Here is a 26,454-nt window from a genome sequence, read left to right as displayed (position 1 = left end):
ATATATTATATTGAATGTTATTGTAGACTCGGAGACACAGGAAACAAGCATTTGCAATGCAATAGGTCTCGCATTATTAAAGTTTGAGCTATTGGCATTGCTAAATAATGCAACACCAATAGCTCAAACTTTTAATAATGCGAGACCTATTGCATTGCAAATGCTTGTTTTATAGTTGTTTGGGATGAAAATAGCACATTTTAATTACAGCACTATAATCTACCTCAGTAAGTGCTATGTAAACTTTGCACTGTTTTATTATCATACGTGCTGGCCATTCTTATATGCCCATGGTCACACATCATAGTGTGGAAGTTGATCTGAAGCACTATAGGGTACCGAGTACAACTGGAAATTAAAGGGGGGGGTCCTTTAACAGACATGAAAACACTGGGACTGTGGGCGTGAGAGTAGAGGAGCTCAGGGCATGGGTTTTGAAATGTCCATTCATAGGTCACACGGAATGATGAAAGGATGAGCCAGATTTCAAACTGCTCCCACCTTGGACAGCACCGACATCTGTCGAGTGCTGCGTCTGCTCTTCCTCGGTGCTGTAGGCCTTTGAGGCACCCGCCTGTCAGTTCAACTAAGGGCGAATACCCTATATGACAGTTTTTCGGATTCACGACCACGACCCAATGGCTGCGGGCGCTGACGCATACATTGCTAATGCTAGTCTCACAAAACCATCTCCTGGCTCGCAGCGCTTCAAACCCAGCTTTAAGGCGGACAAAGGGGGTTCGTTTGTCCTTCCAGGGAACACAAACACGAAAGTGTGCCCGGTGGCAGCGGGCCTGTTGTTTTAATACGAATACGGACAGAATTCGAAGAAACGCACCAAGAGCAGCAAAACACTAGGTCATGAGAAAAACACCGGGTCAAATCAACCCGAACTGTAATGGCAAGCGAGGAGAAAACAACACTATCATGACGAAAGACAAAAAGATCGGTGTGTAGCTGTGTATGTGAAGTAGTGTGTATAGTGCATGTGTGGTTGATGCGGATGCACGGAGGGATTGTGTGGTTGGTGTGTGTGTGTATGTGTACGTGGTGTGTATGTGCGTATTTCTCTATTGTTTATTCTGCTCTTTATTTCAGGTCAAGTTTTATTCGTTATTTTTTCCTCTCTTACTTAACTCTTTCTTATCCTCAAAAACATTTTATTTACAGCAGGATGGACTAAAGAAAGAACCTTGTGTTTGAAAAAATCTTGTTATCAGAAAGAATAATGCATGTTTAGAAATAACAGACGAGATGCATGCGCGTAGAAGCGGTGTTTACTGGGCGTCGATTCCCCCTGTCTGGAAAAACAGCAGCTCAATATCTGTTACACTGCTGTGGGACCCCGACGGTTGGACAATTCACGTAACGTCCAGTCCTTGTGCACCCGAGCCCGCGTGCACCAGGACACCTATCACCACCGTATGGTTAAGTGAGTACCCTTGGCCCTTAAATAAGGTGCTTTTAAATTAGCTGACATTTTCATGTAGAGCAGCTTAATCGTTGGATATTAGTCCAAACGAGAGTAGCCATCACGGAAAGATGAGTCCGCCTAGTGCATAACCTAGACGGAGCATTCCAGCCGGTGGTGTCATGCAGCTGGTGTATAACACCTAGCTGTCTCCATGACTAATATGCTCGCAGTGGGGTTTATCCTCCATCCAAAACCCAGTGCAGCGTATCTGACATCCAAAAGCGAGTACACCCTGCTTATAGTGTATTAAAGTGTGTTGAGGCGCTGTATAAAGCACTTGGACACACACAGAGCCCCCTTCTCACCTGTAATGCATGGCACCAGGTGGCCTCTGGTCAGTTGGGGGTGATGCGCTGCTAGAGCCGACCAAGGGCCCCCTTACCCGGTCAGCTGTCCCCCAGCCCGCCGATCTTCCAGTGCTGAGCAGAGCACAGCCTCCTCCTAGGATTACAACAGGGACCGTGTGACGGGGTGGGAGGGATTCCTGCAGCTTCCAAGCAACCACCAAGGGGGTGGCCTGTCACTCCCCAGACCGACCCTGTTCTGACGTCACAAGGAACAAGGGCACCCAGCAGAGTCCTTTCGTACCTCAGAGGGAGGGAGGTGGAGGGATCCGACTTCACAGAGAGCGATCCCACTTCACGTAACCCCATCACCCCGCGGAGAGAGAAATGTAATCTCACAGAGAGCTATCGTACCTCAGACGAGGAGGGGGAGGGGAGCGATGCACCATCATAAAGGGATATGGTACCTCGCAGAACCCCATCATATTTATTTGGTCGAAACCTCACATAAAGCTATTACATATGTTAATCGTTTACATACGAAAGAGGTAGAGAGCGGCAAACCCAGCCTCAGAGAGAGCAGTCTTATCTCATAGATCCCTATTCTACCTCAGAGAGAACGAGTGGTGCGCGCGCCACAAAAGCCATGTGGTTTCAATTATCGCGCCCGTGTCTGGGCACGATAATTGAAAACACATGTCAGAAATGCGTGTAATAGACACCAATAGGCCATGGGCGGAGCAATGCGCCCGCCTTTGGCCTATTGTGTGCTCTCTTTCTGAAAAACACACACGCACAAGCCAATCGCGGGGATCAAAAGAAAAAGCACACGCAGTGTGTGCGATTTCTAGGTACATTTTGAAACCCCCTACAAGAGGTCTCTCGCTGCGCCAGCAGTGCTGCGAACTGCAACACTAGGCACGAGACCTAAAAATTACAATAAACCCACCAATGCATACTGCAATATCAGTAAAAATTCAGTGCCATGTCCGTAAAAATAGAACAGTTAAAGTGGTTGGTAATTGACAGAGTACAAATGGCCAAGAGATGTACCAATATAGAGAAACTTTTGGCATACAAAGAGAACAAATAGATTTCAGAAGCAAATACTGTAGGAAGTAACCTTAATCAGGCAGTTGAATGGTTGCATTTGACTAACATATGAACATGTAAGAGCTGTGTTTGGTATTTCTCTGCGAGTGGAGCTGCTCCAAAACAAAAAGGTGGATGACATTTGTGCTAGGTTATGACTGGCATTGTAGTGAAGGTAGCGATATAGATGCATACATTGCTATGTTAGCATAAGCGCGTTAGCTTTTAGAAAGCCATCTTGCCACTTTTGCTGCTTTTGCACACGACACTGCTGAGACATATTATTAGAGAACTGCTTGCTTGCCTTTTCTTCACATGAGAACTGTCTGTTGTTCGCGTCCCTAGACGTGCACTGCGACCTTGGTCTGAACATTGTGTGCAAAACACTCTGAGCCGCCAGACAATGTATGTTTTTGAGTCCAGGTTGATCGGCCCACTCTCTAGTCATAATATGCACACAGCTGCAAATACCTGAATGTCGAGAGCCTTTAATATTACAGTTTACATGCGTTTGAAACACATTCTGGAGAAGAACATTTCCAGGTGCAGAGCAAAGCTGATACTGTGATGTGATCAACCTAAAGCTGATCTTTACGGTATGGGTTTCCCCATTCAAGCCTAGAGACCTTCTACTAGTCTAATAATATTAGTTTACTAGCGAAAGGAAGGTGGCTGTATTCCACTGTCATTTATACTACGATTTCTCCTTTCATTTTCTATGGTATTGTAACAATGCTGATGGTTTTAATTCTAATCATTTGTCTGCTTATGTTAGCTAGAGTACTGCATCTTAGGACACGTAGTTTATAAAATAAACCTTTTAAAACTTTACCGTGTCTCTGATTACTCTTGTTGTGGATTGATATATGAATAATAGCAAACAGGTATTTCTGATTCCCATCATTCCTAAGAGTACTCTAAGTCGCTTGTTCTGGGTTGTCTATTCATTGGGACCTCCGAGATAATACGGATAACGAATGGGACACGGATGCTGGTCTGATAGGGGTTCTGGGTACTGAGGTGAGTTTTTTGGTACACCACAATTCACTGAGGTCCTCGTTTCCTGCGCATAGTTCTGTGCATGAGCAGAATCCCTGCAACAGTATTATCAGAAATGACTCGGCCTGTAATGTGGGGTAACTACTATACTAATCTGAAGCCAGCTTAAGGCTATAACAAACTGAAGATACAAAACTGTTTTGAGGGAGAAAAGAATTTAGTATGACAACCATTCGCAAGGTGCAAATGCTATCTAGCAGGAAATGTTCCTACCACCATAGAGTCTAATTAGTCTTGGATAGCAAAATCTGATGAGAATTAGAATGATATTGGTGGCTATTTCATATAGGTTTCGTTTTGAGTATGTTTTTATGCAACTCTTCACGATTTCATTTTCATACCACTGTATAGTTAACAGGCTGCTAGAGCAACCCTTGGGATCAATGATGTTTGCAGTCTAGTGTTGACTTTGAAAACCACGTAGGAATGGGGATGGGTAGAATAACAGACGTATTTTCAACATTTATCTCCAAGTGCATATTGATGTTTGGAGATAATTCAATGCATAAACTGAATTAGCATTCAATTAGTATGGCTTTTAAAACTCAGTGAAAATTCAAGATAGTCTCCTGGACTGCAAGACCGGAGACACCGAATCTGTGGGGGAAAAATTAAGTGTTAGGGTCAGACTCAATTTGGAAAGGTTTCCTTACATTAGTGATGGCATATTAACAGATAGGTCCGTAAGTCACTCACAGTACCTGGTATTGAATGCCTAAACAGTTGCCCCATAAGGATTCAACTTGTCCAGAGCCCACTAAGGACATCTAGCAAGGTTTCTTTGGAGCACCTGCTAGAAATATTGATTTAGTCTCACTCAACTGTTCTCGTTAGTGTCTTCTGCAACATTCTTTATCTAACTCAGCTTATTTTCTGTCTAGATTTAAGATTTCTGGCTGATTGTCAATTTATTTGCTGTCAAGAGACCGGGAAGATAACTTTCATCTCAGCATGGTATATAAACAAAGTTTGAGATTAGAATTTTTTTACACTATCAAGCATATGTTTAGCTACTGCTGACAAGAATAAATATAGAATTTATGGAAAATTCACATTATAATGATTACTTTGACAGTATTGGCAGAGGTGTGATCCACCTGTGGCAAAAGCTGACCAGCATATATACAATTTGTACGATCCAAGAAATGAACCAGTTTTATCAGGCTAGTTAGTCCATTCATCAGTATGTTAGCAGTGGGGTTACTAGACGAAACTGGTTATAAGTCTCAAGTAGAAACAAGCATTGGAAATTCAATTGTCTGCTTGCTGCTCATTTTCCTGGGCTTCTGGCTTTGCCAAGGCTTTTTTTGCAATCACATGCATGTACATGAGTAAAGCCCCACGTGCAAACATCCAACAGCAATTTTGAAGGGGTTTTCTAGTTAAAAACGAATTTCAAGCTGGCTACCAGTATCATGAACTTTTTGCACTCAAGTAACTTAAGTGCTTTGTGACAGGTGAATTTGTATGCATCATGGATCGTGACGCTGATAGCCATTTTCAATTTACTAATCGAATATGGTGGACACCGATGTTAGAATGGTAAATTAAAATATCAAAAAAGAGAAATAAAGTTGTGCAAAAAGTGGCAAAAATTGTGAGGAGCCCAGCAGTGATTTGAAGCTGTCTGGCCCACTTAAAAAACAAATTCATAAGGGGAATGTATGTGAAGGGAGATGGTGGTCCAACTTCGGGAGTAGGGAAGGTAGGATGCAAAGAGGGCACGTACAATATAAAAAAAAACAGAAAGGAGAAGTCACAAAAGGGTACGATACGATGAAACTAGATGCACGTCTATGGAATAGTTCTGGAAAAAGAAAACATAGCTCCATGAATGCAAGCAATGTTAGCAGGAGTGGAAGGATACAAGACAACCAACAAGTACACTGAGATACTAATGTTCCTGTGTGAGACATGCACATGAATTGGGCGGAAAGCAATTAGATCAAGAGCAAGAGCAATATGCCTGGACAACAGACAGCTAAAGCAGGATATAACTGAGACCTAAAAATAAATTATGATTAGGAACTGCAAATTAAGAATTTGACTTTTAGTAAATAAATCTTTGATATCAGAAAAGGCTGACAGCGCATATGAAGTAGCATTGTTATTAACCGGAAAGTCAAAATTAAGATGATATTGTTTACGTACATGATTAAGAATGGTTTCCACTGAATATTATTTATTTGGATGCATTCATCCAAATAACAAGACTAAATAACTGAAACAATTACAAAATAGCCATGGTAATAAACAAATTAATGAAGTAATACATTTTGAAGTATATATGAGATGGTCATAGTGTTGCATATTTAGGTAGGGTGACATCTTTGTCCATAGGACAGAGGATCACAAACAAGAATAGGATTGTTTTGTTTGTAGCTGTAGGGATCAATAAACATGTGGTAACACCTGTGCACAAGATGGTCTTAAGTCAGTTTGGCTAAGAAAAGACTTGAATATCAACATCCTTGTGGTGCTTTTCTAGAAAAAGATTGTACTATGTCCAAACTATGATATAGATAAGAAGATGATCACTACCAGGTAAGAAAGAGTAGTAGAAGGCAAACACACTTTCTTTTTTTTATTATGGTGCAAGAATGTAATGTTTTTTTTTGTTTTTAGTGTTATCAGGTCCTCATTCACCTAAAATGCATATCTAAAATTTCCACATAATATGAAATAAATTAAATCTTTTTGTCTGAACCCCATCATTTGGGATTGTATTACCATTCAATCATATTGGTTTTGTGGATGTTGAATAATTATTTGCTAATGCACTAAGGAAGTTTAAAAATTTGCATTGGATTGTTTGGGTTAATTGCTTTAATCTTGGGATTGTACTAAGATAATGTTGAATTAAATCTTTTGAGCACTTATAATTCTGGATATGAATACAACATGGCATAGTTTTTTTTTTTTTTTTAAACAAACAGATGTAGTGGATGTGGAATGAAAATAGGCATATAAATCAAACTTATCCATCCCAAAACAAAGCTGCTAAAGTAAATATACTAATCTAGAAATACGTATTTCATTGTGGTTCCGTTTTTTTCAAGTTTTGATAATTTTGTTTGATTTATTGGACAACTCTGTAAATGTAGTAAATTGCAGTAATTAGCAACTTCAGTATTTATGGAGGACTTCAGAACATATTGGTATTTCCTTGATCTCTTACTCGCAATAGTAGCACTGCAAGGCAGTCAAGCTACACCATTTTTTAAATCCTCTCCAATGTCTCAAATAGTTTAACTATCAATTTCATTTTATTCCACCATGTTCCCAATTTATGGCAAACGTATGCAGCAGCTCAACTAAACACCAAGCTTACAGGTCCAAAGTTGTTTGGTAGATTTATTTTTGTAAAACCTTGATATTGGATATGTTTAATATAAACACAATGGTGGGCATCTTCCTCAATAGCCTGCCATGTGGGCTATAAGGCTTACATACGGTGACTTACTAATATTTAAAAGGGAGGTTTTTACCTGTCAAAAGGGTTTGTTTTGGAAGGTTGAAGTGCACTTCTTGCACAGTGGCAGGTCTAAAGTCATGTTTGAAATGCCACTATAGTGGATGGCACAAAAGTCGCTGCAGTTCACTGATGGAATTTAACTTCCAGGCCCGGGGTATATTTTGATCTATGTACTAGCTTAACTCAGAAAGTTAAATATACCAATCAGGAGCGTGCCAAATCAACCATATTTAAATAGGAATCACAGGCACTTTACTACTGGTTAACAGAGGTAAAGTGCGCAGAGTTTTGAGGCCAGTAAAAAATACAGGGTCCAGCAAAAAGTTAATAATCTGAGGTAATCTGAGGTGACCATGCAGGTTTCCTACATACCCCTCTCCAATAGTGCTCAGAGTACTTCCAAATGACCAAAAAGCAAACAGTTTCTCTGCTACCGGTCCTTTGTTGTTAAACACCTGGCCATTTCATCTGAGAACCTTCTATGACTATTCGTGGTTTAAAAGGAAACTGTTTAATCAGTTCAGCAGCAACCAGTCCCCCTAGACTTCATCTATTGTAGCTAAAGGAGTTCCTAGAGAAAATTAAGTTTTCAGACTTCTCTGAAGCCATTGAGATATTCCGCTAGTGCATGTCTTTAAAAGGTAGTTGAAGCTGTAGCTGAAGATATATCCTATACAACAGTAGAACACGCTATTTAAATCGATGACCTTATTACTAAACATAAGCTGGATGCTCTATTAATTATAGAATCATAGGGTAATGAAAGGGCTTCTGGGGTGATTGTTGAAGCAGTTTCTCATGGATAGCCTTTCATCTAAATAAAATGGCATGAGAAGTCAGGCAGGGTGCAGAGTTACAATCTTAATTCAAGATTTTCTGTCTACTCTATGTAGTCTATCACACTCCCAATAATTAAAGCACTTGACAGCCCCCTCCTGAGTATTTCTTCTTCTTCTATCACCACTTTCACATAATCATTAATATATTATGCATTAATTTGTTTGCCACCAGAGTCAACAAGCAATTTCCAATTATCCTATTCTGAAACTGAATTCATTAATTACTGTTGCAAACTGATGATGATAAATGATTATAACTATTGAGATGATACCCCCACCGACAGAAATGCCTGGGATTTATTAATTTACTTGTCTCATTAAATCTAAGATCTAAGTGTGTTTCAATGTGCTTGTACAATGAGCATTGTAAGCTGGAACTTAAAAAGGCCATGAAGGAATATAAAACACTGATTAAGGCCAGAATGCAACTATTCTTCTCTAATAAAACTACTAAGGCAAGCAATAATCGGTATTTCAGATGAATAAAACATTTTGCCCACTCAGCTACCATTCATCACCATCATAGGAGTTTTTTTATTATTCCTTAGACAATTATTTTAATAAGAAAATAAAGAACATGAGGCAAGTCAATGAACAGTAAGGAATATGCTACTTACCAGTATGCATCTGTTCTTGGCATGTAGAGCTGCAGAGCCAAACACTTAGGATAGTAGATCACCATCTGGTGTTGGGCTCGGATGCTTGCAGGTGGTTGTTGTCTTCGGAAGAAGTCTTTGGTCACAAAATAGGTGACTCCTCCCTTGGACAACAGTGCGCATGGGCATCGACTCCATCCTCAGATTGTTTTTCGCCATGATGGGAAATGATGGAGTTTGTAGAAAAGAGAGAGATGTCCATGTGTGATGTCTAAGTAAGACGATGCTGGAACAGATACAGGTCCCGGGGTGGTGGGTGGGCGTGTGTGGCTCTGCAGCTCTACATGCCAAGAACAGATGCATACTAGTAAGTAGCATATTCCGTTCGAGGCATATGAGCTGCATATCACAAACTTAGGATAGACTATATAGCAGTATCTCCCCTAGCGGTGGTCACCTGTATCGGTTGCAGCAGTTTGAAATCGAGTTTGAAGGACAGCCTGACCCACAGAAGCTTGTTGCTTTGCTTGCACGTCAACACAATAGTGTTTAGTGAAGGTGTGTGTTGTAGACCATGTGGCTGCCTTACAAATATCTTCTAAGGGAATGTTTCCTAAGAATGCCATGGAAGCCCCTATTTTGCGTGTGGAATGCGCTCTAGGGGGAACCGTTAGTGTGCATTTAGCCTTGTGGTAGCATATTTGGATACATTTAACTATCCACCTAGCTATCCCAGATTTGGAAATGGGGTTGCCTTTATGTGGGGGTGAGAAAGCAACGAACAATTGTTTTGTTTTGCGGAATGATTTGGTTCTGTCAATGTAGTACAGAAGGGCTCTTTTGACGTCCAAGGTATGAAGAAGCTCTTTCAGCTACCGAGTCGGGATTTGGGAAGAACACTGGTAGCTCTACTGATTGGTTAAGATGGAACGGAGATATGACTTTTGGAAGGAATTTCGGGTTTGTTCTAAGAACCACTTTGTTACGGTGTAATTGTAAGAATGGTTCTTGTATGGTTAAAGCCTGGATTTCACTCACCCTCCTGAGGGATGCGATAGCGATAAGGAAATCTACTTTCCATGTGAGGACCTGTAATTCGCATTTATGCAGAGGTTCAAATGGGGGTCCCATGAGCCTTGTAAGAACAATGTTTAGATTCCACACTGGAGAGGGTGGTAATCTGGGAGGAATAATTATTTTTAGTCCTTCCATGAAGGCTTTGATCGCAGGCACTCTAAAGAGTGACAAGTGTTGTCTATTTTGTAAGTAGGCTGCTAACGCTGCTAGGTGGAGACGTATGGATGAGTATGCCAAATTACATCTTTGCAAGTGTAGCAGGTAGCAAATGATGTCCTGGATGGATGCATCCAGTGGGTTTATATGATTGTTAGTGCAGTAAATGGCAAATCTTTTCCATTTTGCAGCGTAGCAGGCTCTAGTGGTAGGTCGTCTGGCCTCCCTTATAATATTCATGCAGTCTGGTGGTAGGTTGAGATAACCAAACTCTAGGACTTCAGGAGCCAGATTGCCAGGTTCAGTTGACCTGGATCTGGGTGTCTGATTTCTCCACGGTTCTGGGTTAATAAGGACGGGGAGAGATGCAGTTTTTGGTGGGGCACTAGCGAGAGTTCCAGTAGCGTTGGGAACCAAGGTTGGCGTGCCCATGTGGGAGTTACTAAGATCAGTTTGAAAGACTGTTGCCTGAGCTTGCGTACCACTAATGGAATGAGTGGGAGAGGTGGAAAAGCGTACTCAAATCTGCCTGACCAGTTCATCCATATTGCATTGCCCTTTGACTCCGGGTGGGGAAACCTGGCGGCGAAGGTTGGGCATTTTGCGTTTTCGTGTGTGGCGAACAGATCTATGTCTGGTTGGCCCCATTGTTGGAAAAAGGGTTTTAGAACTTGGGGATGTAGTTCCCATTCGTGGATTTGTTGAGTCTGTCGACTTAACAGATCGGCAATCTGATTGTTAACCTCTGGAAGGTGTTCTGCAAGTAGGTATATTTTCTGGGGAATGGCCCATCTCCAAATGTTCTGTGCGAGCTGGGACAGCTGGAGAGAATGTGTGCCTCCTTGTTTCTGTATGTAATACATGGCTGTCATGTTGTCTGTCCGAATGAGGACAGTTTTGTTTTGGAGATGTATTTGGAATGATTTTAGTGCTAGGAACACTTCTAGCAGCTCCAGGTAATTGATGTGGAGCATTTTTTGTTGAGTGGTCCATTTGCCCTGAGTGGTGTGGCCGAGGAGGTGGGCTCCCCATCCCGTGAGCGGTGCGTCCGTTGTCAGCACTATCTGTGGAAGAGGCTCTAGGAACGTCCGCCCTTTGGGGAGGTTTGTTATGTTCCATCATTTGAGAGAGCGATGTGTGCGGCTGTCCACCAACACCAGATCTGTAAGTTGTCCGTGAGCCTGGTTCCACTGATTTGCTAGACATTCTTGCAAGGGACGCATTTGAAGTCTTGCATAAGGCACAATGAAGATGCAGGACGCCATCATGCCTATGAGTTGCATGAACACTCTTGCTGGAAGAGAGTGTTGGATTTGGAATTTTGCGATAAGAGCTTGCATATTGGCTATCCTGGCTGGATTGGGATATGCTCGGGCTGTGGAGGTGTTTATTGTGGCTCCCAGATACTGATGTATGTGAGCAGGTTGGAGGTGAGATTTGGGATAGTTTATTGTGAATCCCAAGTTGTGTAAAGTTTGGATAGTTTGGTGGGTGTGTAGGACACACTTGTTGAATGACTTGGCTTTTATTAGCCAGTCTTCTAGATACGGGAAGACATGGATTTGTTGTCGTCTGAGATGTGCTGCTACTACTACTAGGCATTTTGTGAATACTCTGGGTGCGGTTGTTACCCCGAATGGGAGGACTGCAAACTGGTAGTGTTGTCCGTCCACCACAAACCTTAAATACTTCCTGTGGGCCGGATGTATGGGAATGTGGAAGTAGGTGTCCTTGAGATCTAGTGTGGTAAGGAAATCGCCTTGTTGCAGTAGTGGGAGCACTTGTTGAAGAGTGATCATATGGAAATGATCTGAATTGATATACAGATTTAGGGGTCTGAGGTCGAGTATTGGTCTTAAGAGTCCTGTCCTTTTTGGGGATTAGGAAGTAGAGTGAATATACCCCTGTACCCTGATGTTGTAAGGGAACTGGTTCTATTGCGTGCTTTTGAAGCAATGAGAGAACCTCCTGTTTGAGGAGTGTAAGATGATCTTGTGACATGGGACGCTGTTTGGGTGGGGTATGCGGGGGGTAGTTGTGAGTTCCAGGCAGTAACCATACTGGATAATTTGTCTTACCCACCTGTCTGTTGTGATGGAGTTCCAGACAGGTAGGAACTGTGTTAGTCTTCCCCTGACCGGAGTGGAATGGTCTGGGGGGAGTGGAGGAAAGTCACTGTTTTGTGGCAGGGGAGGTGCGAGTGTTATTATTACCTCGACCTCGGCCTTTGTTGTTGTTTCCTCTGTATCCGCCTCTAAAATATCCTCTACTGGGGGATGTGTGTGTGGCGGTTTTAAATGTAGAGGAGGTGTCCGTTCCAATATTTTTGGAGGCTCCTCTATAGAAGGAGTGCCGAAAGGACCCACGTGGTTGGTGAGATTGTAATGCTCCCATGGACTTAGCCATCTCTGTGTCTTTTTTCATTTTTTCCAGTGCAGCGTCTACTACTGGCCCAAAGAGCTGCTCCTGATTGAATGGTTGACTAAGTATGGTAGTTTGTACCCCTGGCTTAAAGCCTGAGATGCGTAGCCATGCATGTTGTCGAAGGAGCACACTTGTGTTAATTGCTCTAGAGGCGGTGTCTGCAGCGTCAAGTGCACATTTAATTTCTGCATTTGAAATGAGCTTTCCCTCCTGAATGAGGTCATTTGCCTGGGTTTTGTATTGGTCTGGCAGATGTTGTAAGAGAGTCTCTAATTGATCATAGTGGGCCCTATCATAGCGTGCTAGTAGGGCTTGAGTGTTGGCAATTTGCCAGTGATTAGCGGCTTGTGCTGCTACTCTTTTGCCAGAGGCTTCTAATAGTTTGGATTCTTTGTCTGGGGGCTGTGTGTCTCCTGTGGTTTGGGAGTTGGCGCGTTTCCGTGCATTGGAAACGACCAAAGTATCCAAAGGGAGTTGGCCCTTGATGCAGTTAGGGTCTTCAGGAGCAGGCCTATATTTCTTTTCAATTTGTGGGTTGAGAACCCTGGCACCAACGGGGTCTTTAAATACTTCGGAGGCGTGTTTTATGATACCTTTAATCATTGGCAGGATTTGTACAGACTTTTGAGACTGTTCGAAAGTGTCTAATAAGAAGTCTTCCTCTGGTGCGTCTGAGTGCATTGTGACGCCGTGGTATATTGCTGCTCGATGTAATAATTGTCCAAACCCCAGGTGATCGTCAGGAGGCGATGGTTTTGAGGTATATGGCTGAGGGTCAGGCATATCTGATAAGGGGAATGCCCAATCATCCAACGGTGTGGTGTCTGGATCTGTAAACGGATCATTAGGATCACCCCCACCCCCTAGGTCATCATAATCATCCTGTGGTGGTGGTGTATGAGATGGAGAGGGTATATGTAATGGTGGTGTAGGCAGAAGGGGTGGGATAGGAGGCAGTATAGGAGAGGAAGGAGGGATGGGGGAAGTAGAAGAGCCCTTCCTTTTTACAGGAACTGGGGCAGGTGGTGTGTCCAGCTTCCGTTTTTTGCATGGCACCGCGGTGACATGTCCAGTCTTGGGGTTGATATAGATCTTTTTCTGCCTTGGGTCTGGATGAAAAAGTTCTTGTTCTTCAGGAACAGTCTTTGGTACCGATTTTTTTGGTTCCGATCGAGGTTTTGGTTGATCGGTAGCGTGTTTGGCTTTAGGAGGCGTATGAGAGTCCTTAGCTGGTGGTTTCAGTACAGATGATGGTTTCGGTGCCGATGTGGTTTTCGGAGCCGAAGGTGTATCTGTGGGCTTGGGAACCTTTGGTGCCGGTGTCTCTATTGGCCTTGGTGGTTTCGGTGCCGAGGGCTTCGGAGCCGATTTCGGTGCAGAGTAGTCTTTTGTCTTCGGTGCCGATGGTGCCGGTTTGACAATTACATGCGGTTTGCTCGGTCCCGAGCTACCGGAAGGCTTATGTTTCTTCGGAGCCGAACCCGGAGGCGAGGCTTCTGAAGGATGTTTTCGGTCTCGACTGGGGCCAGCAGGCAAAGTCTTGACCAATGCCTTTGGTTTTGGTGGGGTTGGGGCAGGAGCAGTGGTACTCACACGTTGCCCAGGAGTGATGGGGTCGTCTGAGTCGTCTGCTTCGGAAATTATTTGCAGATCCTCGGAATCTTCTTCCGGGACATCTGGGCCTTCATCAAAGATGTCCTCTGGTTCCGGAGCTGGTCTTTGTGACATGATGTGGCGTCGAGCCCTTCGATCCCGAATGGTCTTTTTGGATCTAAATGCTTGGACGGCTGGACAGCTGGACTCGTCGTGTTCCGGTGATAGGCACAGGTTGCAGACTTTGTGGTGGTCACTGTGCGGAAACTTTGCTCCACACTGGGGGCATTTTTTGAACGGAGTCCTTTCCATGAGCCGTAGGCCTCACGGCGTGGATAGGCCCAGCGGGCTGCGTCGACGTCCGGAATCGAGCCGATGTAGTCAATGTCGAGGATGAAGGTGTTTCAATGTTTTGTTGTGAAGTTTTTCGCTTCGAGAAGCTTGGAATTGATATTTCCAACCGGAGCGGAAAAGTTGCATCCGAACCCAACGGCGGAAAAAAACAATCTGAGGATGGAGTCGATGCCCATGCGCACTGTCGTCCAAGGGAAGAGTCACCTATCTCGTGACCAAAGACTTCTTCGGAAGACAACAACAACCTGCAAGCATCCGAGCCCAACACCAGATGGCGATCTACTATCCTAAGTGTGTGATCTGCAGCTCATATGCCTCGAACACACATCCCCACCTACAGTGAAGAACCTGCATTTTCTAGAAAATACACTGAGTATTTCTTCTACTCATCTAAAGAGTTTCATATTCCTTTTAACAAGCTCAAGAAAGAAGCTCCACCCCTAGCCATTGCTACTAAAGGAAATTCAGGTTGCCATTCTGAAACTTGTTAGATTCTTAATTCATCCAAAGAATCTGGCATTGTTCTTGGGCACTTTAAAACTACTGGTGTTGAAATCATTTTGAAAAAAACTATGAGCATTCCCAAGGTTATGAAGAAATAAAGGTCTATATTTCTGCTACTTGCAGCGGATAGGCTCTTGGAAGGTCACACTGCCAAACAACTTTGAAGTTATTTGCAATCTAAAGATACCATATGTACGGACCAAGCTGGCTCTCAACTTGCCCATAGTAAACCTTCAGTGCTGTTTGTCAACCTTGAAGATTTGGTGGTGGCAGTGTCAGTGTGCTCATACTGTTAAAACTCTCAGCTGCATTTGAACCTGTTGAAAATATAATCCTGCAGTGTAAATTGGGTGCAGTTGCAGTCTACTATGGCTTGGTTTTGTTCCTCTTCAAAGGGTGCATCCAGACAGTGCAACTTTCTCTTTTCTTTGCAAGTGATCTCTCATCAGAATACAGGGTTCCTGAGGGCTTCGTACTATTTCCTCACCTCTTCGACCTTTACGTTGGGTTGCTGGCTCATCTCATCTACTTCAAGGGTGTTAACCTCTACAGGCACATTGATGATAGTTGACAGTTCGGTTGGGCGTTGATCTGTCATCTAGCGAAAATTTCCAACATTATATAAGGAGCATCTGGAAGTAGATGATAGAAACTGCATAAAGCTCCACAGTGAGAACATTGAGGTTTGGGTGGCAAATTGAAGGACGGACCTACTGCTTGTTGGCCTCTTAATGGCATCATCAGAATAGATCTTCTGGTGTCTGCTGATTTCGTGTGGAGTTGAAGTGTTAAAGTAGAATATTAATTGGTCTCTTTCTACTCCGATATCAGCACTAATTTCCAGATGCTTCTTCATTATGTGTAATCCAGGAAATATTTTCCATTCCTTAATTATGATGGCAAAAGATGGGCGGTGACAGCCATAATTGGCTCCAGACTTGATTATGGTACGTCTTCACAACTCGGTTTCGCTTAACTGCATTGCTTTCTGCCCAAATAAATAAAAACGAGGCAATCTGGATTGTGAAAGTTGGTCCAAGTTTCATTCAAACATGCTCTCACTACTCTGCATTGGTTCCCAATGATAGAGGGTACACTTGTTAAAACATTATGGGTCGTCCACAAGGTTACAGATGGGATGGTCCCCTATTCACTAGAATCACATTCAACCTTATCTGTCAAGCTGAAAAAGTTATTCTACGGTCAATTTATTAGCCAGCTACAAGTTCTGTGAAGCCAGGACTGATGCCTGTAGATTCTTTGTGAAGTCTGCTGGAAACTACACACTTTACCGGACTTCTTGCTATCTGCCGGTCAGAGGAGGTTTTGAATTGCAATGTCTAACTGGGTTTTAATTATGTTTTTTTCCCTGTATTTACCTAGTATTGTTTTTGTACTGAACAAACATCAAAGTCAAACACTTTTGAATTTGACAGCTGTCAATAACAAGGATATTCACACACTAATGAAACAAGTACTTGTATAAAGTGCACAGGTACGTAACTTGACCTTACTTTTGGGAAGATTTACCCCAAGTAAAGGTCACAGGCTAATGAGGACAGCATGCAGTAATTTGCACAATTACAATTAATTAACCAAACAAAACCATGTTAGAGTTGATTACATTGCCAACTTTAAAACAATACAATCACATTCCAATGTTCATATGTTGGAGCATAAATGTTACAGGTCTGCTGTGGAAAGGTTTCAAAGATTGCAAATGCAGAAATGTGCAAAATAGTAGGACATCTCTCCAACGATGTGTCTACATGAAATTTAGACAGCTCTTACCAGTTCCAATTCCACTGAGTACAGCTCCATCGGTCAACCCAGTCGTGACCACGTTGTTTGTAAGTGCATTGTGGGGAGCCAAACTTGGCAAAAATAGGCATCTGTTTAAAATGAAAGGAAGAATGCCCATAAAGTAGGTGATATGAAAAACAGTTGCTGCTTAATTATCAGAGAATTACAAATATGTCCCCTCTGACATTTCCAATGAGTACAAGATAAAAGTGAGGTGTAGCCCAGAAGGCAAATGCATAGATTGCTTTACAGACCCAAGGAACATAAGGAGGGGTAGGAACAGCTATAATGCCCCCTAAGCCTACACATGCAGCTTGCCATTTAAAATAAAGGCGCATTGTTATTGAATATGATTTGCAAACAACATATGTATTGGTCAAAAAGGATCATGTAGCTGTACATCACCAGCTGTCATTGCACACCCTGAAGGAAGAAGCAGATAGCAGAAAATAACAACGTAAATATTATGGCCACTAACATTCACTTTATGGCGACAACAAGAAAGACCCATTTAAGAGTTACTCAATGCACCTATAGGTAATATAAGTTAATTACTTGAGTCCTCAGTTAAGGGTCCGCGCCGATGCAAGGGCACATGAAGAGAGGGATTGATAATCCACACCAGTTATTGCACTAATGGAAATAATGGTTTCTCATCTCTTCGCACAACATAACAAGAGTGAAGACTCAATGCTCGGGCTCAATGGATATCACAAGGGCTATGGTAGTTGCATTACTCACTTCTAATGGAAAGCGGCTACTCACTGGTGCGTGAAAGCTATGGATTCCACTCTAGGCCCTGCTTCTCGAAGGATCTTTCACCTCCTACCATAAGTGCAGGCAAGGACAGTAAACAAGGCTTGACAAAGTCAACAGGTCTCGCCTATGCAAGAGTTACTGGCTTTGCCAATGTGTTTTAGCGATGCTGTACACCAGCGTGGCTGATGTTCAGCATGGTTAAAAGTTAGTGGTGTACAGGTTAGTGGCATGGACTGTCATAGACTAGTGAAGAGTTCCACAGAGTGGAGAAGAGTTCCACAGAGAGAAGAAGAGTTCCACAGAGAGAAGAAGAGTTCCACAGAGAGAAGAAGAGTTCCACAGAGAGAAGAAGAGTTCCACAGAGTGGAGAAGAGTTTCACAGAGTGGAGAAGAGTTTCACAGAGTGGAGAAGAGTTTCACAGAGTGGAGAAGAGTTTCACAGAGGGGAGAAGAGTTTCACAGAGGGGAGAAGAGTTTCACAGAGGGGAGAAGAGTTTCACAGAGGGGAGAAGAGTTTCACAGAGGGGAGAAGAGTTTCACAGAGGGGAGAAGAGTTTCACAGAGGGGAGACGGGCGCCAGAGGGGAGACGGGCGCCAGAGGGGAGACGGGCGCCAGAGGGGAGACGGGCGCCAGAGGGGAGAAGGGCGCCAGAGGGGAGAAGGGCGCCAGAGGGGAGAAGGGCGCCAGAGGGGAGAAGGGCGCCAGAGTGGAGAAGGGCGCCAGAGTGGAGAAGGGCGCCAGAGTGGAGAAGGGCGCCAGAGTGGAGAAGGGCGCCAGAGTGGAGAAGGGCGCCAGAGTGGAGAAGGGCGCCAGAGTGGAGAAGGGCGCCAGAGTGGAGAAAGGCGCCAGAGTGGGGAAAGGCGCCAGAGTGGAGAAGGGCGCCAGAGTGGAGAAGGGCGCCAGAGTGGAGAAGGGCGCCAGAGTGGAGAAGGGCGCCAGAGTGGAGAAGGGCGCCAGAGTGGAGAAGGGCGCCAGAGTGGAGAAGGGCGCCAGAGTGGAGAAGGGCGCCAGAGTGGAGAAGGGCGCCAGAGTGGAGAAGGGCGCCAGAGTGGAGAAGGGCGCCAGAGTGGAGAAGGGCGCCAGAGTGGAGAAGGGCGCCAGAGTGGAGAAGGGCGCCAGAGTGGAGAAGGGCGCCAGAGTGGAGAAGGGCGCCAGAGTGGAGAAGGGCGCCAGAGTGGAGAAGGGCGCCAGAGTGGAGAAGGGCGCCAGAGTGGAGAAGGGCGCCAGAGTGGAGAAGGGCGCCAGAGTGGAGAAGGGCGCCAGAGTGGAGAAGGGCGCCAGAGTGGAGAAGGGCGTCAGAGTGGAGAAGGGCGTCAGAGTGGAGAAGGGCGTCAGAGTGGAGAAGGGCGTCAGAGTGGAGAAGGGCAGAAGAGTGGAGAAGGGCGTCAGAGTGGAGAAGGGCGTCAGAGTGGAGAAGGGCGTCAGAGTGGAGAAGGGCGTCAGAGTGGAGAAGGGCAGAAGAGTGGAGAAGGGCAGAAGAGTGGAGAAGAGCAGAAGAGCATCAAAGTGGAGAAGAGCATCAAAGTGGAGAAGAGCATCAGAGTGGAGAAGAGCATCAGAGTGGAGAAGAGCATCAGAGTAGAGAAGAGCATCAGAGTAGAGAAGAGCATCAGAGTAGAGAAGAGCATCAGAGTAGAGAAGAGCATCAGAGTAGAGAAGAGCATCAGAGTAGAGTGGAGGGATGTAGAGCAGAGAGACGCAGAGTGGAGTACAGTGTCCAAGAATGGAGTAAAGTATTGTAGAGCGGAGTAAAGTATCAGAGTAGACTGGAGTGTCGTAGAGTGTAGTAAAGTGGCATGGAGTGTAGTAGAGTGTAAAGACAGAGTGTAGTAGAGTGGCATGAAGTGGCTTAGAGTGGAGTGTCGTAGACAGGAGTGGAGGGCCTAGAGTGAAGTGCCATAGAGTGGCGTGTCGTATAGTGTATCAAGAGGCCTAGAGTGGTATGGAGTGACAGCATGGAGTGGCATAGAGCGGAGTAGAGTGGATGGCATAGAGTGAAGTGGAGTACTCTAGTGTGGCATAGTGTAGAGTGCAGTAGGGTGGGGTAGAGCGCCACAGGGTGGAGTAGAGTGGCATATAGTGGAGCAGAGTTTAGAGTGGCATAACATAGAGAGAAGTGGAGAGGAGTATGCATGGTGTGGTGGTGCACTGCCATTCCAGTAGAGCACAGTACCCAAAGGTGTGACGGCACTAGCAAAATCCTGAAGCTGCGACAGAATCAAAAGAAAAAAAGCCACCCCCCTTTCACATCCCCAGATTGTAAGATAATGCCTCTCACTTTGAAGTCATAGAAAGATAACTAAACAGCAAACTATCTCGAGCCTGACAGCCTGACATTTGACTTCCGTCTTTGAGTAAACAGCAAATGAGACAAAAAAGTGTAAAGGCTGGTTTAAAGAAAGCGAGCACTCGTGGCGGAATAAAACAAGCAATGGTAAATTGGCTATACTCCACGGAAGGGACGAAGACCCGGCGGACAGCCTAAAACAAGTAAAGCCACCAAAGAGAAAAAATAGCAAATGTGAGTTAAAAACACAAAACCAAGGGTAAGCAATGGGCGGAATGCATTCCTAGGTTACCTTTCTGAATGTCCCCAAGATGTCATTAGCAAACCAGACAGACCTAAAAAGGAGCCTGGGAATACAGAGGAAGAACTGGTGCTGCTCTGGCCCCAATGTGAGAAAGTGGCTCTGTATATACTGTTCCCAAATAGGTACAGTGTGTACAGTCCACAGTCCCCAGAGGTTTGGCAGAGATTAAAGTTAGATATAACCTTACTCTCTAAAGTGGTAGCTTGGTCGAGCAGTGAGGCAGTATCAGAGGACAGTGTAAAGCATTTGTTGTACACACTCAGTCAGCAAATGGTCTCACACACAAGAACTGAACTCTAGGCCAATGGTTTATATAAAAAATATATGGTTGTTTTATTTTAGAACCAACAATAGGTATCAAAATATACTTTCAGAGAGTTGCTTTAGTTAAATACTTTTGCAATATGCAAATGACTTTTGTAGGTAATAGTTACAGGTTGTTGCAATAGGCAACACAATTTCAAACACAATAATACATTGAGCTTAAAGGGAATTTTAAGTTATGTGCACTTGATTACTTTCAGGATTACTTTTCTAACTCCAGGACCGGATCCTAGATTCAGCCCTGGGACAGTTCTTGGAAACAAGTGAGTAAATTCGGTTAAGTTACTGTTGTGATTTTTAAACAATATTTTGCTATTTTAAAAGTTGACACTTAGAAACTTTTTCTGATCAAATTACCAATGTTATCCTATGGAAGTAAATTCACTTAGCAGGTAAGTGGGGTAATGGGTACTTTTTCTAGGTCAGTGTTGGATCCTGGATCCAGCACTAGTGTACCACCTGTAAGCAGTTGAGAAACTGCGTTTAAGTTATACAGGCGATTTTTAAGGAATATTTATAAGTTTGCAAAATCGACACTTAGAAGAAATTTCATAGAAAAAAAAGTCAATGTTTTCCTATGGGAGAAAATTCAAGTTACGGGTAAAGTATGTTCTTGATACTTTTGTAATCCAGTCCCGGGCTCCTAGGCTCAGCACTGGGGCATCTATCTAAAACAGGTAAGTAATTACATTTTCACAGTTGATACGATTTTTAAAGAATATTTGTAGTTTGCAAAAATCGACACTTAGAAGAAATTTCACAGAAAAACAGTCAATGGTTTCCTATGGGAGAAAATTGAGTTAGTGGTAAGTATGGTTGTAAGTACTTTTCAGGGTCAGTGCTGGGCACCAAGATCCAGCACTGGGATCTCTCCTAATAGCAGGTGAGTATTTCCATTTTCGTTACTCGGTTGATTTTAGGTGAATATTTTAAAGTTTAGAAACTCTACACTTAGAAGAAATTTCAGAAGAAGCCAGTCAATGTTACCCTATGGAAGAAAAGTGAGTTATCGGCTTTTGGGTAAGTACTCGACTGGCAGAGTTAAGGTTCTGGGCATAGACTCAGGGGTCTCCCAGGGTCAGGTAGGTACAGTTGGTACACCCTCAGCGGCACAGGGGCAGCCGGGTGCAGAGTGAGTTAGGCCCAATGTTATCCTATGGGAGGCAGGGGGCCTTGGTTGGTGGCTGCTGACTAGCAGGCCACGCGGCTGTGGGAGCTGAGCTCCTGGTCACTTGCTCAGGGCAAGTGGGGAAGTATGTAGGAGTAAAAGTTGCACTGCCAGGGCCACTCGGGAGGCTGGGTGCAGGGTGCTTTTGAGCCTTCGGGCGCTCAATAGATTTCAATGGGAAAGCTCAAGGACGAACAAAGGCTGCAAGCTCAAGGACGAACAAAGGCTGCAAGCTCGGGGACGAAGATTCTTCAGGAGCCACCACCACTCTGTTGATCACGGTTGGGGAAGTCCCTGGTTCTGAGGCTGCAGGCGTTGTCAGGAGCATCGAGGTGGGTCCTTGGGTGCCGGATTCGGGGTCACAGTCGCCGGGGGGATGTCCTCGGGGCCTTTGTCCACTCCGGCACAGGCCAGGCTTGGCGGGTGCAAAGTGTGCAGGGTTCACGGTTCCGGGCTGATGCCAGATGTTAGAAACTTGCTTTGAGCAGAGCCACTCCTCATGGGAGTCCCAGATGCTCAGAGTCATAAGGTAGCCAGGTCCTCCGGGGTTTGCGAGGTTGCAGGCCACAGGAGGAGCCGGGAGTTAGCAGGTGCTGGTTCGAGGGTCGACAGGCCGGTAGGGCAGGGGCCAAAGCTCTTGGTGTCTTCCTCTTCTTAGCAGCTGCACGGCAGGTCTTCTATCTTCTTGTTCTTCTTTGCTTTTTCGGAATCTGAGGAGGGAAGGTTCAGGGTGCACCTAAATACTAGATTTAGGGGCGTTACAGGTAGGTAAAGGGCAGGGACCAATGGGTCCTGGGGTGGGTACACCCCCTATCCTGCCACTCTCCTGTGGGAGGGGGGCAGTAGCCTAGTCCTGATTGGGCAGGGCTTCCCATCTTCAAGATGGCGAGAGCCCGGAGATGTGCTTCACCTCGCCTCCCCCACCTGAGGGGTGGGGTTGGCAGAGGCTGGCACATCCCCTGTCCTTACTTGGGGTTTCCGACCAGTCTTCCCGCCAGAGTGGGGGTCAGAATTGGTAGGGGCCAGTTGATGGGTGCAGCAAATGGCCTGGAGAAGCTCACAAAGGCGGCATGCCTTTGAAGCTTCCCCCTGCCCATCCTGGGGAAGGAGACCTAGTACCTCGCCCAGGATGTGCATTGTTGCAGGCCCAGGAGAGCGGGGGCTCTCCACCCAGGGGTCCAGCAACATGTCTGCTGTGTGGCAGCTTAGGCAGCCTTTCAGAAAAGATGTGGATTGTAGGGTAGGTTTCAGGGGGCATCTCTGAGATGCCCTCTCTAGTGCTTTGTACATTAAATCCCACACTGGTATCAGTGCGGGTTTAATGTGCTGAGAAGTTTGATACCAAACTTCTCAGTCTTCAGTGTTGCCATTATGGTGCTGTGGAGTTCGTGTTTGACGAGCTCCCAGCACCATATACTCTTAAATGGCAGCACTGCACTTACAGTGCCCAGGAATGGACCTGGGTACTGTAGGGGCACAGGGCTCATGCTCCTGTGCCCACACCACTGGCATAGGGCACCCAGCTAGAGGGGTGGCTGATGTATGCCAGGGCAGTGTAGGTTGTGGGCATGGCACACCGAGATGTGTGCCATGTCGACTCTTTGTTTTGTCTTGTACCCAGACACTCAGCCTGCAGGGGCAGTGAGTTTGTGTTAGGGTACAGGGCCTCTAAGGGTGGCACAATAAGTGCTGCAGCCCTTAGAGGCCTTCCCTGGTCACAAGGCCCTGGGTACCTAGGGTACCATTTACCAGGGGCTGACATGTGGCCAGGGTTTGCCAATTTGGGTTTTAGGTTTTAGGGAAGGAACATAGGCCCTGGGCACCTGATTGGCAGGAGCCCAGGGCACACTCAGTCAAAGTACAGTCAGCAATTCAGCAAAAAGTGGGGGCATACCATGCAAGAAAGATGGCGCTTTCTCACACCCAACCAGGAACCTTTTGAGGGGTGGGGGTAGGAGAACCCCTCCAGTCTTGTCCTCCTATACTTTTCAAACGGCTGGTGGCAGCAACACCCTACCTCTCACCCAAAATGAGTGGTGTATAGATTTGCTAAGGCCCCTGGTTAATAGGGGGTGGGCGTTGAACTTCTGTTTAACCTGTCCGGCTATAGTGCTTGGACTAGAAGGCAATGTGGACGCCTGCTGTTGCTCTTGGTCACCCTGCCAAAGGCACAAGCAGTCTGTAGCTGGGGAGTGAAGACAGGGACAGTGGTCTGCCATAGAGGACCTGTGGGGTACTGCTGAGGACCCCAGTTCAGGAAATGGACAGGGCTAGGTATGAAGGAAAGCTCAGCTCCTGTTCAGCCAAGCAGATTCTGTAACAAGGAGGAAGCAGTGGTGTAGAGGCTGTGGTGAGGCTAAAATATATATCTGGGCAAGGAGGCCCCTTGTTTTTGGTCCTGGAGGCTTGGTCTGGTCCCCAGTAGCAGAATGCTTCAACAGCCCAGCAAAATCTGTTGATCAGGGCTTGATATATTGTCATGTATCCCTGACTCTTGAGCATAGCTTGAATTCTAGCCGTGTGGGTACTCTTAAGTCAGAGGGCACCTGGCAGACCAAATAAATCTCTAGCATGACTCTGCACTTTTCAGACAAACTGCTTTTCCTGTTGGATATCCCAGGGTATACCGCCAAGCCCATAATCATTATAATGATACCTCACACGGACAGACTAACACATATCATGATTTATTTTTATTGTAATCAATAACCAAGAAGTATACATTTTCATTATCAAATATTTAACATCACACATCACCAATCTATTTACAATTAATTAGATACATTACAATTCATTAGGTACATCAAAAACATAAAAACATAAATGCAAACCTAACTATGCAAGCAACACATTCATACATTAAAATGAATAAAAACTTTGGACTCGATTCACAAAAGTAATCTGAGACAAAATCCTAACTTTACGACTTTCGGTATTCACAAATTGCATTTAGGAGTAGTAAAGTTAGGAATCCTAACTTTACTACTCCCAAATGCCCTTTATGGCCTTTGTGAATACCGAAAGTCGTAAAGTTAGGTTTTTGTCCCAGTTAAACTTAAGTTTTGTTCTTCTTAAGACAGTAGACCTCCATAGTATATTGCAAAACATCTAACAATGTATGGCGGCCTAGTTTGTTAATTATAAAAAAGCCTTATGTTCTTGCAACATATCTGTATGGGGGTATTGCTCGTATTCTTAGTTAGGGTATGCTGGCATGCAAATGGTCTATGGTCTTGGGTTAGTTGTCCCCTATGGTATATCTTCTTTAGGTTAAGTATTTTGCACCCTGGCCATTTTTTGAGGTCTTTCAAAGATGTTCCAATTTGTAATTCCCTTTAAAATCTTGAATGTATTTGTAATTTGGTGCTTAGTATCTGCTTGTGTGTGTAAAAATACTTCTCCCTTTTAAAGTGAAAGCACTAACTGGAATTATTAGCTATCATTGTGTTGAGCATTGCGGAGTTCTGAGTTTCTAGCCCAAAGCACCTCCCCAAGACAGCCTTAAACTGCTCTGTCTCACTATCTTGAGAGTAAAGTGCTAAAAGGGGTGCTTTGACCCCAGTTTGAGCTACCTGATAAAGAAATCTCCTACACCAGTGGTAAAAGGCCCCACAGATATAACTGGGAGCCAATAACTTCCGATTTGCCTGGCACCCCGAAACAGAATTCTCACAATTTGTATTTTCTTTTTATTTGAATAACCCTAGCTCCAGTTCCAGCATCTCTACTACCTGTCTGCTAAATCTTCTGCTGTATGTTCAAAATCAAGATAGTAGTGCAGTCTCACATTAGTATACCAACCCCAGCATGGTCACTATATTGAAGATGTACAGACATTCCCCTCCAGAAAGTCACTCTTCTAAAGTCACCAAAACCAACAAGCTAGCCTATGTAGTGAATTAAACATGACAAAAAAGAAAATAACTGCAACAAACAAAATGAGCTGAACAAAAAAATCTAAAAAAAATGTGTCTACCCTTAAACACAATAAACAGGAAAATCTCAACATTTGAGCAAAACTACATAGTACATTTTTCCTTGTGAAATCCCACAACAGCTTGTCAGATTGATAATCAATTAAGATTCCAGCTGCTGGAAATGCGGTCAGGATAACTAAATCACACACAACGGTCATACCAGCATGTTACTAATTATTGGGTTGAAATCTGAGCCACCCTATACACATAACTACAGTGCCCATCCATGAAACTAGCATTCAAACACAATATGTCTGACATATAGGTAACACAGTAACACCTCCTTCATGGCAATGGTGGAAGGCAAACTCACTGGCGAAAGCCTGTATCCTCTGCCACTGAAGATCCAGAAAGTCCCTCACACACAAGGCATGGATAATATAAATTTTCCAGATGGCGTCATATGAGAGAATAATTTATAGAGCTCAGGGCACCGGGGACATTTTTGAAAGAGTATGGTCTCCATTGCTGGTAAGCAGACAACATTCCACTAATTATACATATATTGTAACAGGGCTCACAAGCATACTCAAATCCATGTTCTCTTGAATTCCTAATTTAGGAAAACAGAGAATGAGCAGATAAGAATGTATCATGCTATTCTTATACATACGTCTGACAGAAATCTAAAACAACCGGTAGCAGCACTGCACTCCGCTCCTATTCACTATAACCCCAGCACACTCCAATCTCCCTTTCCTAGTGCAGCAAGTGGATGTTAAGAGATTTTCTGATTCAATGTAAAGAGTGAATACTACAACTCGAATCATATATTACTTGCAAGAGCTATATTAATCAGCTGGTTTATAACAAAGAATCCCCTTACTTTTTTACTTTACTTATTTTACTTATCGTGTTTTACAAAAAAAAATCTTAAGACTTAATTCAGGAAAAATGAAGAACC

The 26,454-nt window shown here is 44.3% G+C and overlaps 1 protein-coding gene across 10 annotated transcripts in view; it reads right to left on the bottom strand.

Annotated features, from left to right (window-relative positions):
- The window catches only part of WDFY3 (WD repeat and FYVE domain containing 3), a 1,391,721-nt gene that overhangs the window by 795,748 nt on the left and 569,519 nt on the right, over window positions 1-26,454 (bottom strand). For all 10 annotated transcript variants that reach the window (XM_085636566.1, XM_085636564.1, XM_085636563.1 and 7 more), the window contains one exon: window positions 16,719-16,819. In XM_085636566.1, the coding sequence (XP_085492692.1) occupies window positions 16,719-16,819 (101 nt within the window). The remainder of the gene's footprint in view (window positions 1-16,718; window positions 16,820-26,454) is intronic.

The sequence above is a fragment of the Triturus cristatus genome, chromosome 2_1, assembly GCF_964204655.1.
Source record: "Triturus cristatus chromosome 2_1, aTriCri1.1, whole genome shotgun sequence".
Taxonomy (NCBI): Eukaryota; Metazoa; Chordata; class Amphibia; order Caudata; family Salamandridae; genus Triturus; species Triturus cristatus.
This window is presented reverse-complemented; position numbering and strand designations above follow the sequence as displayed.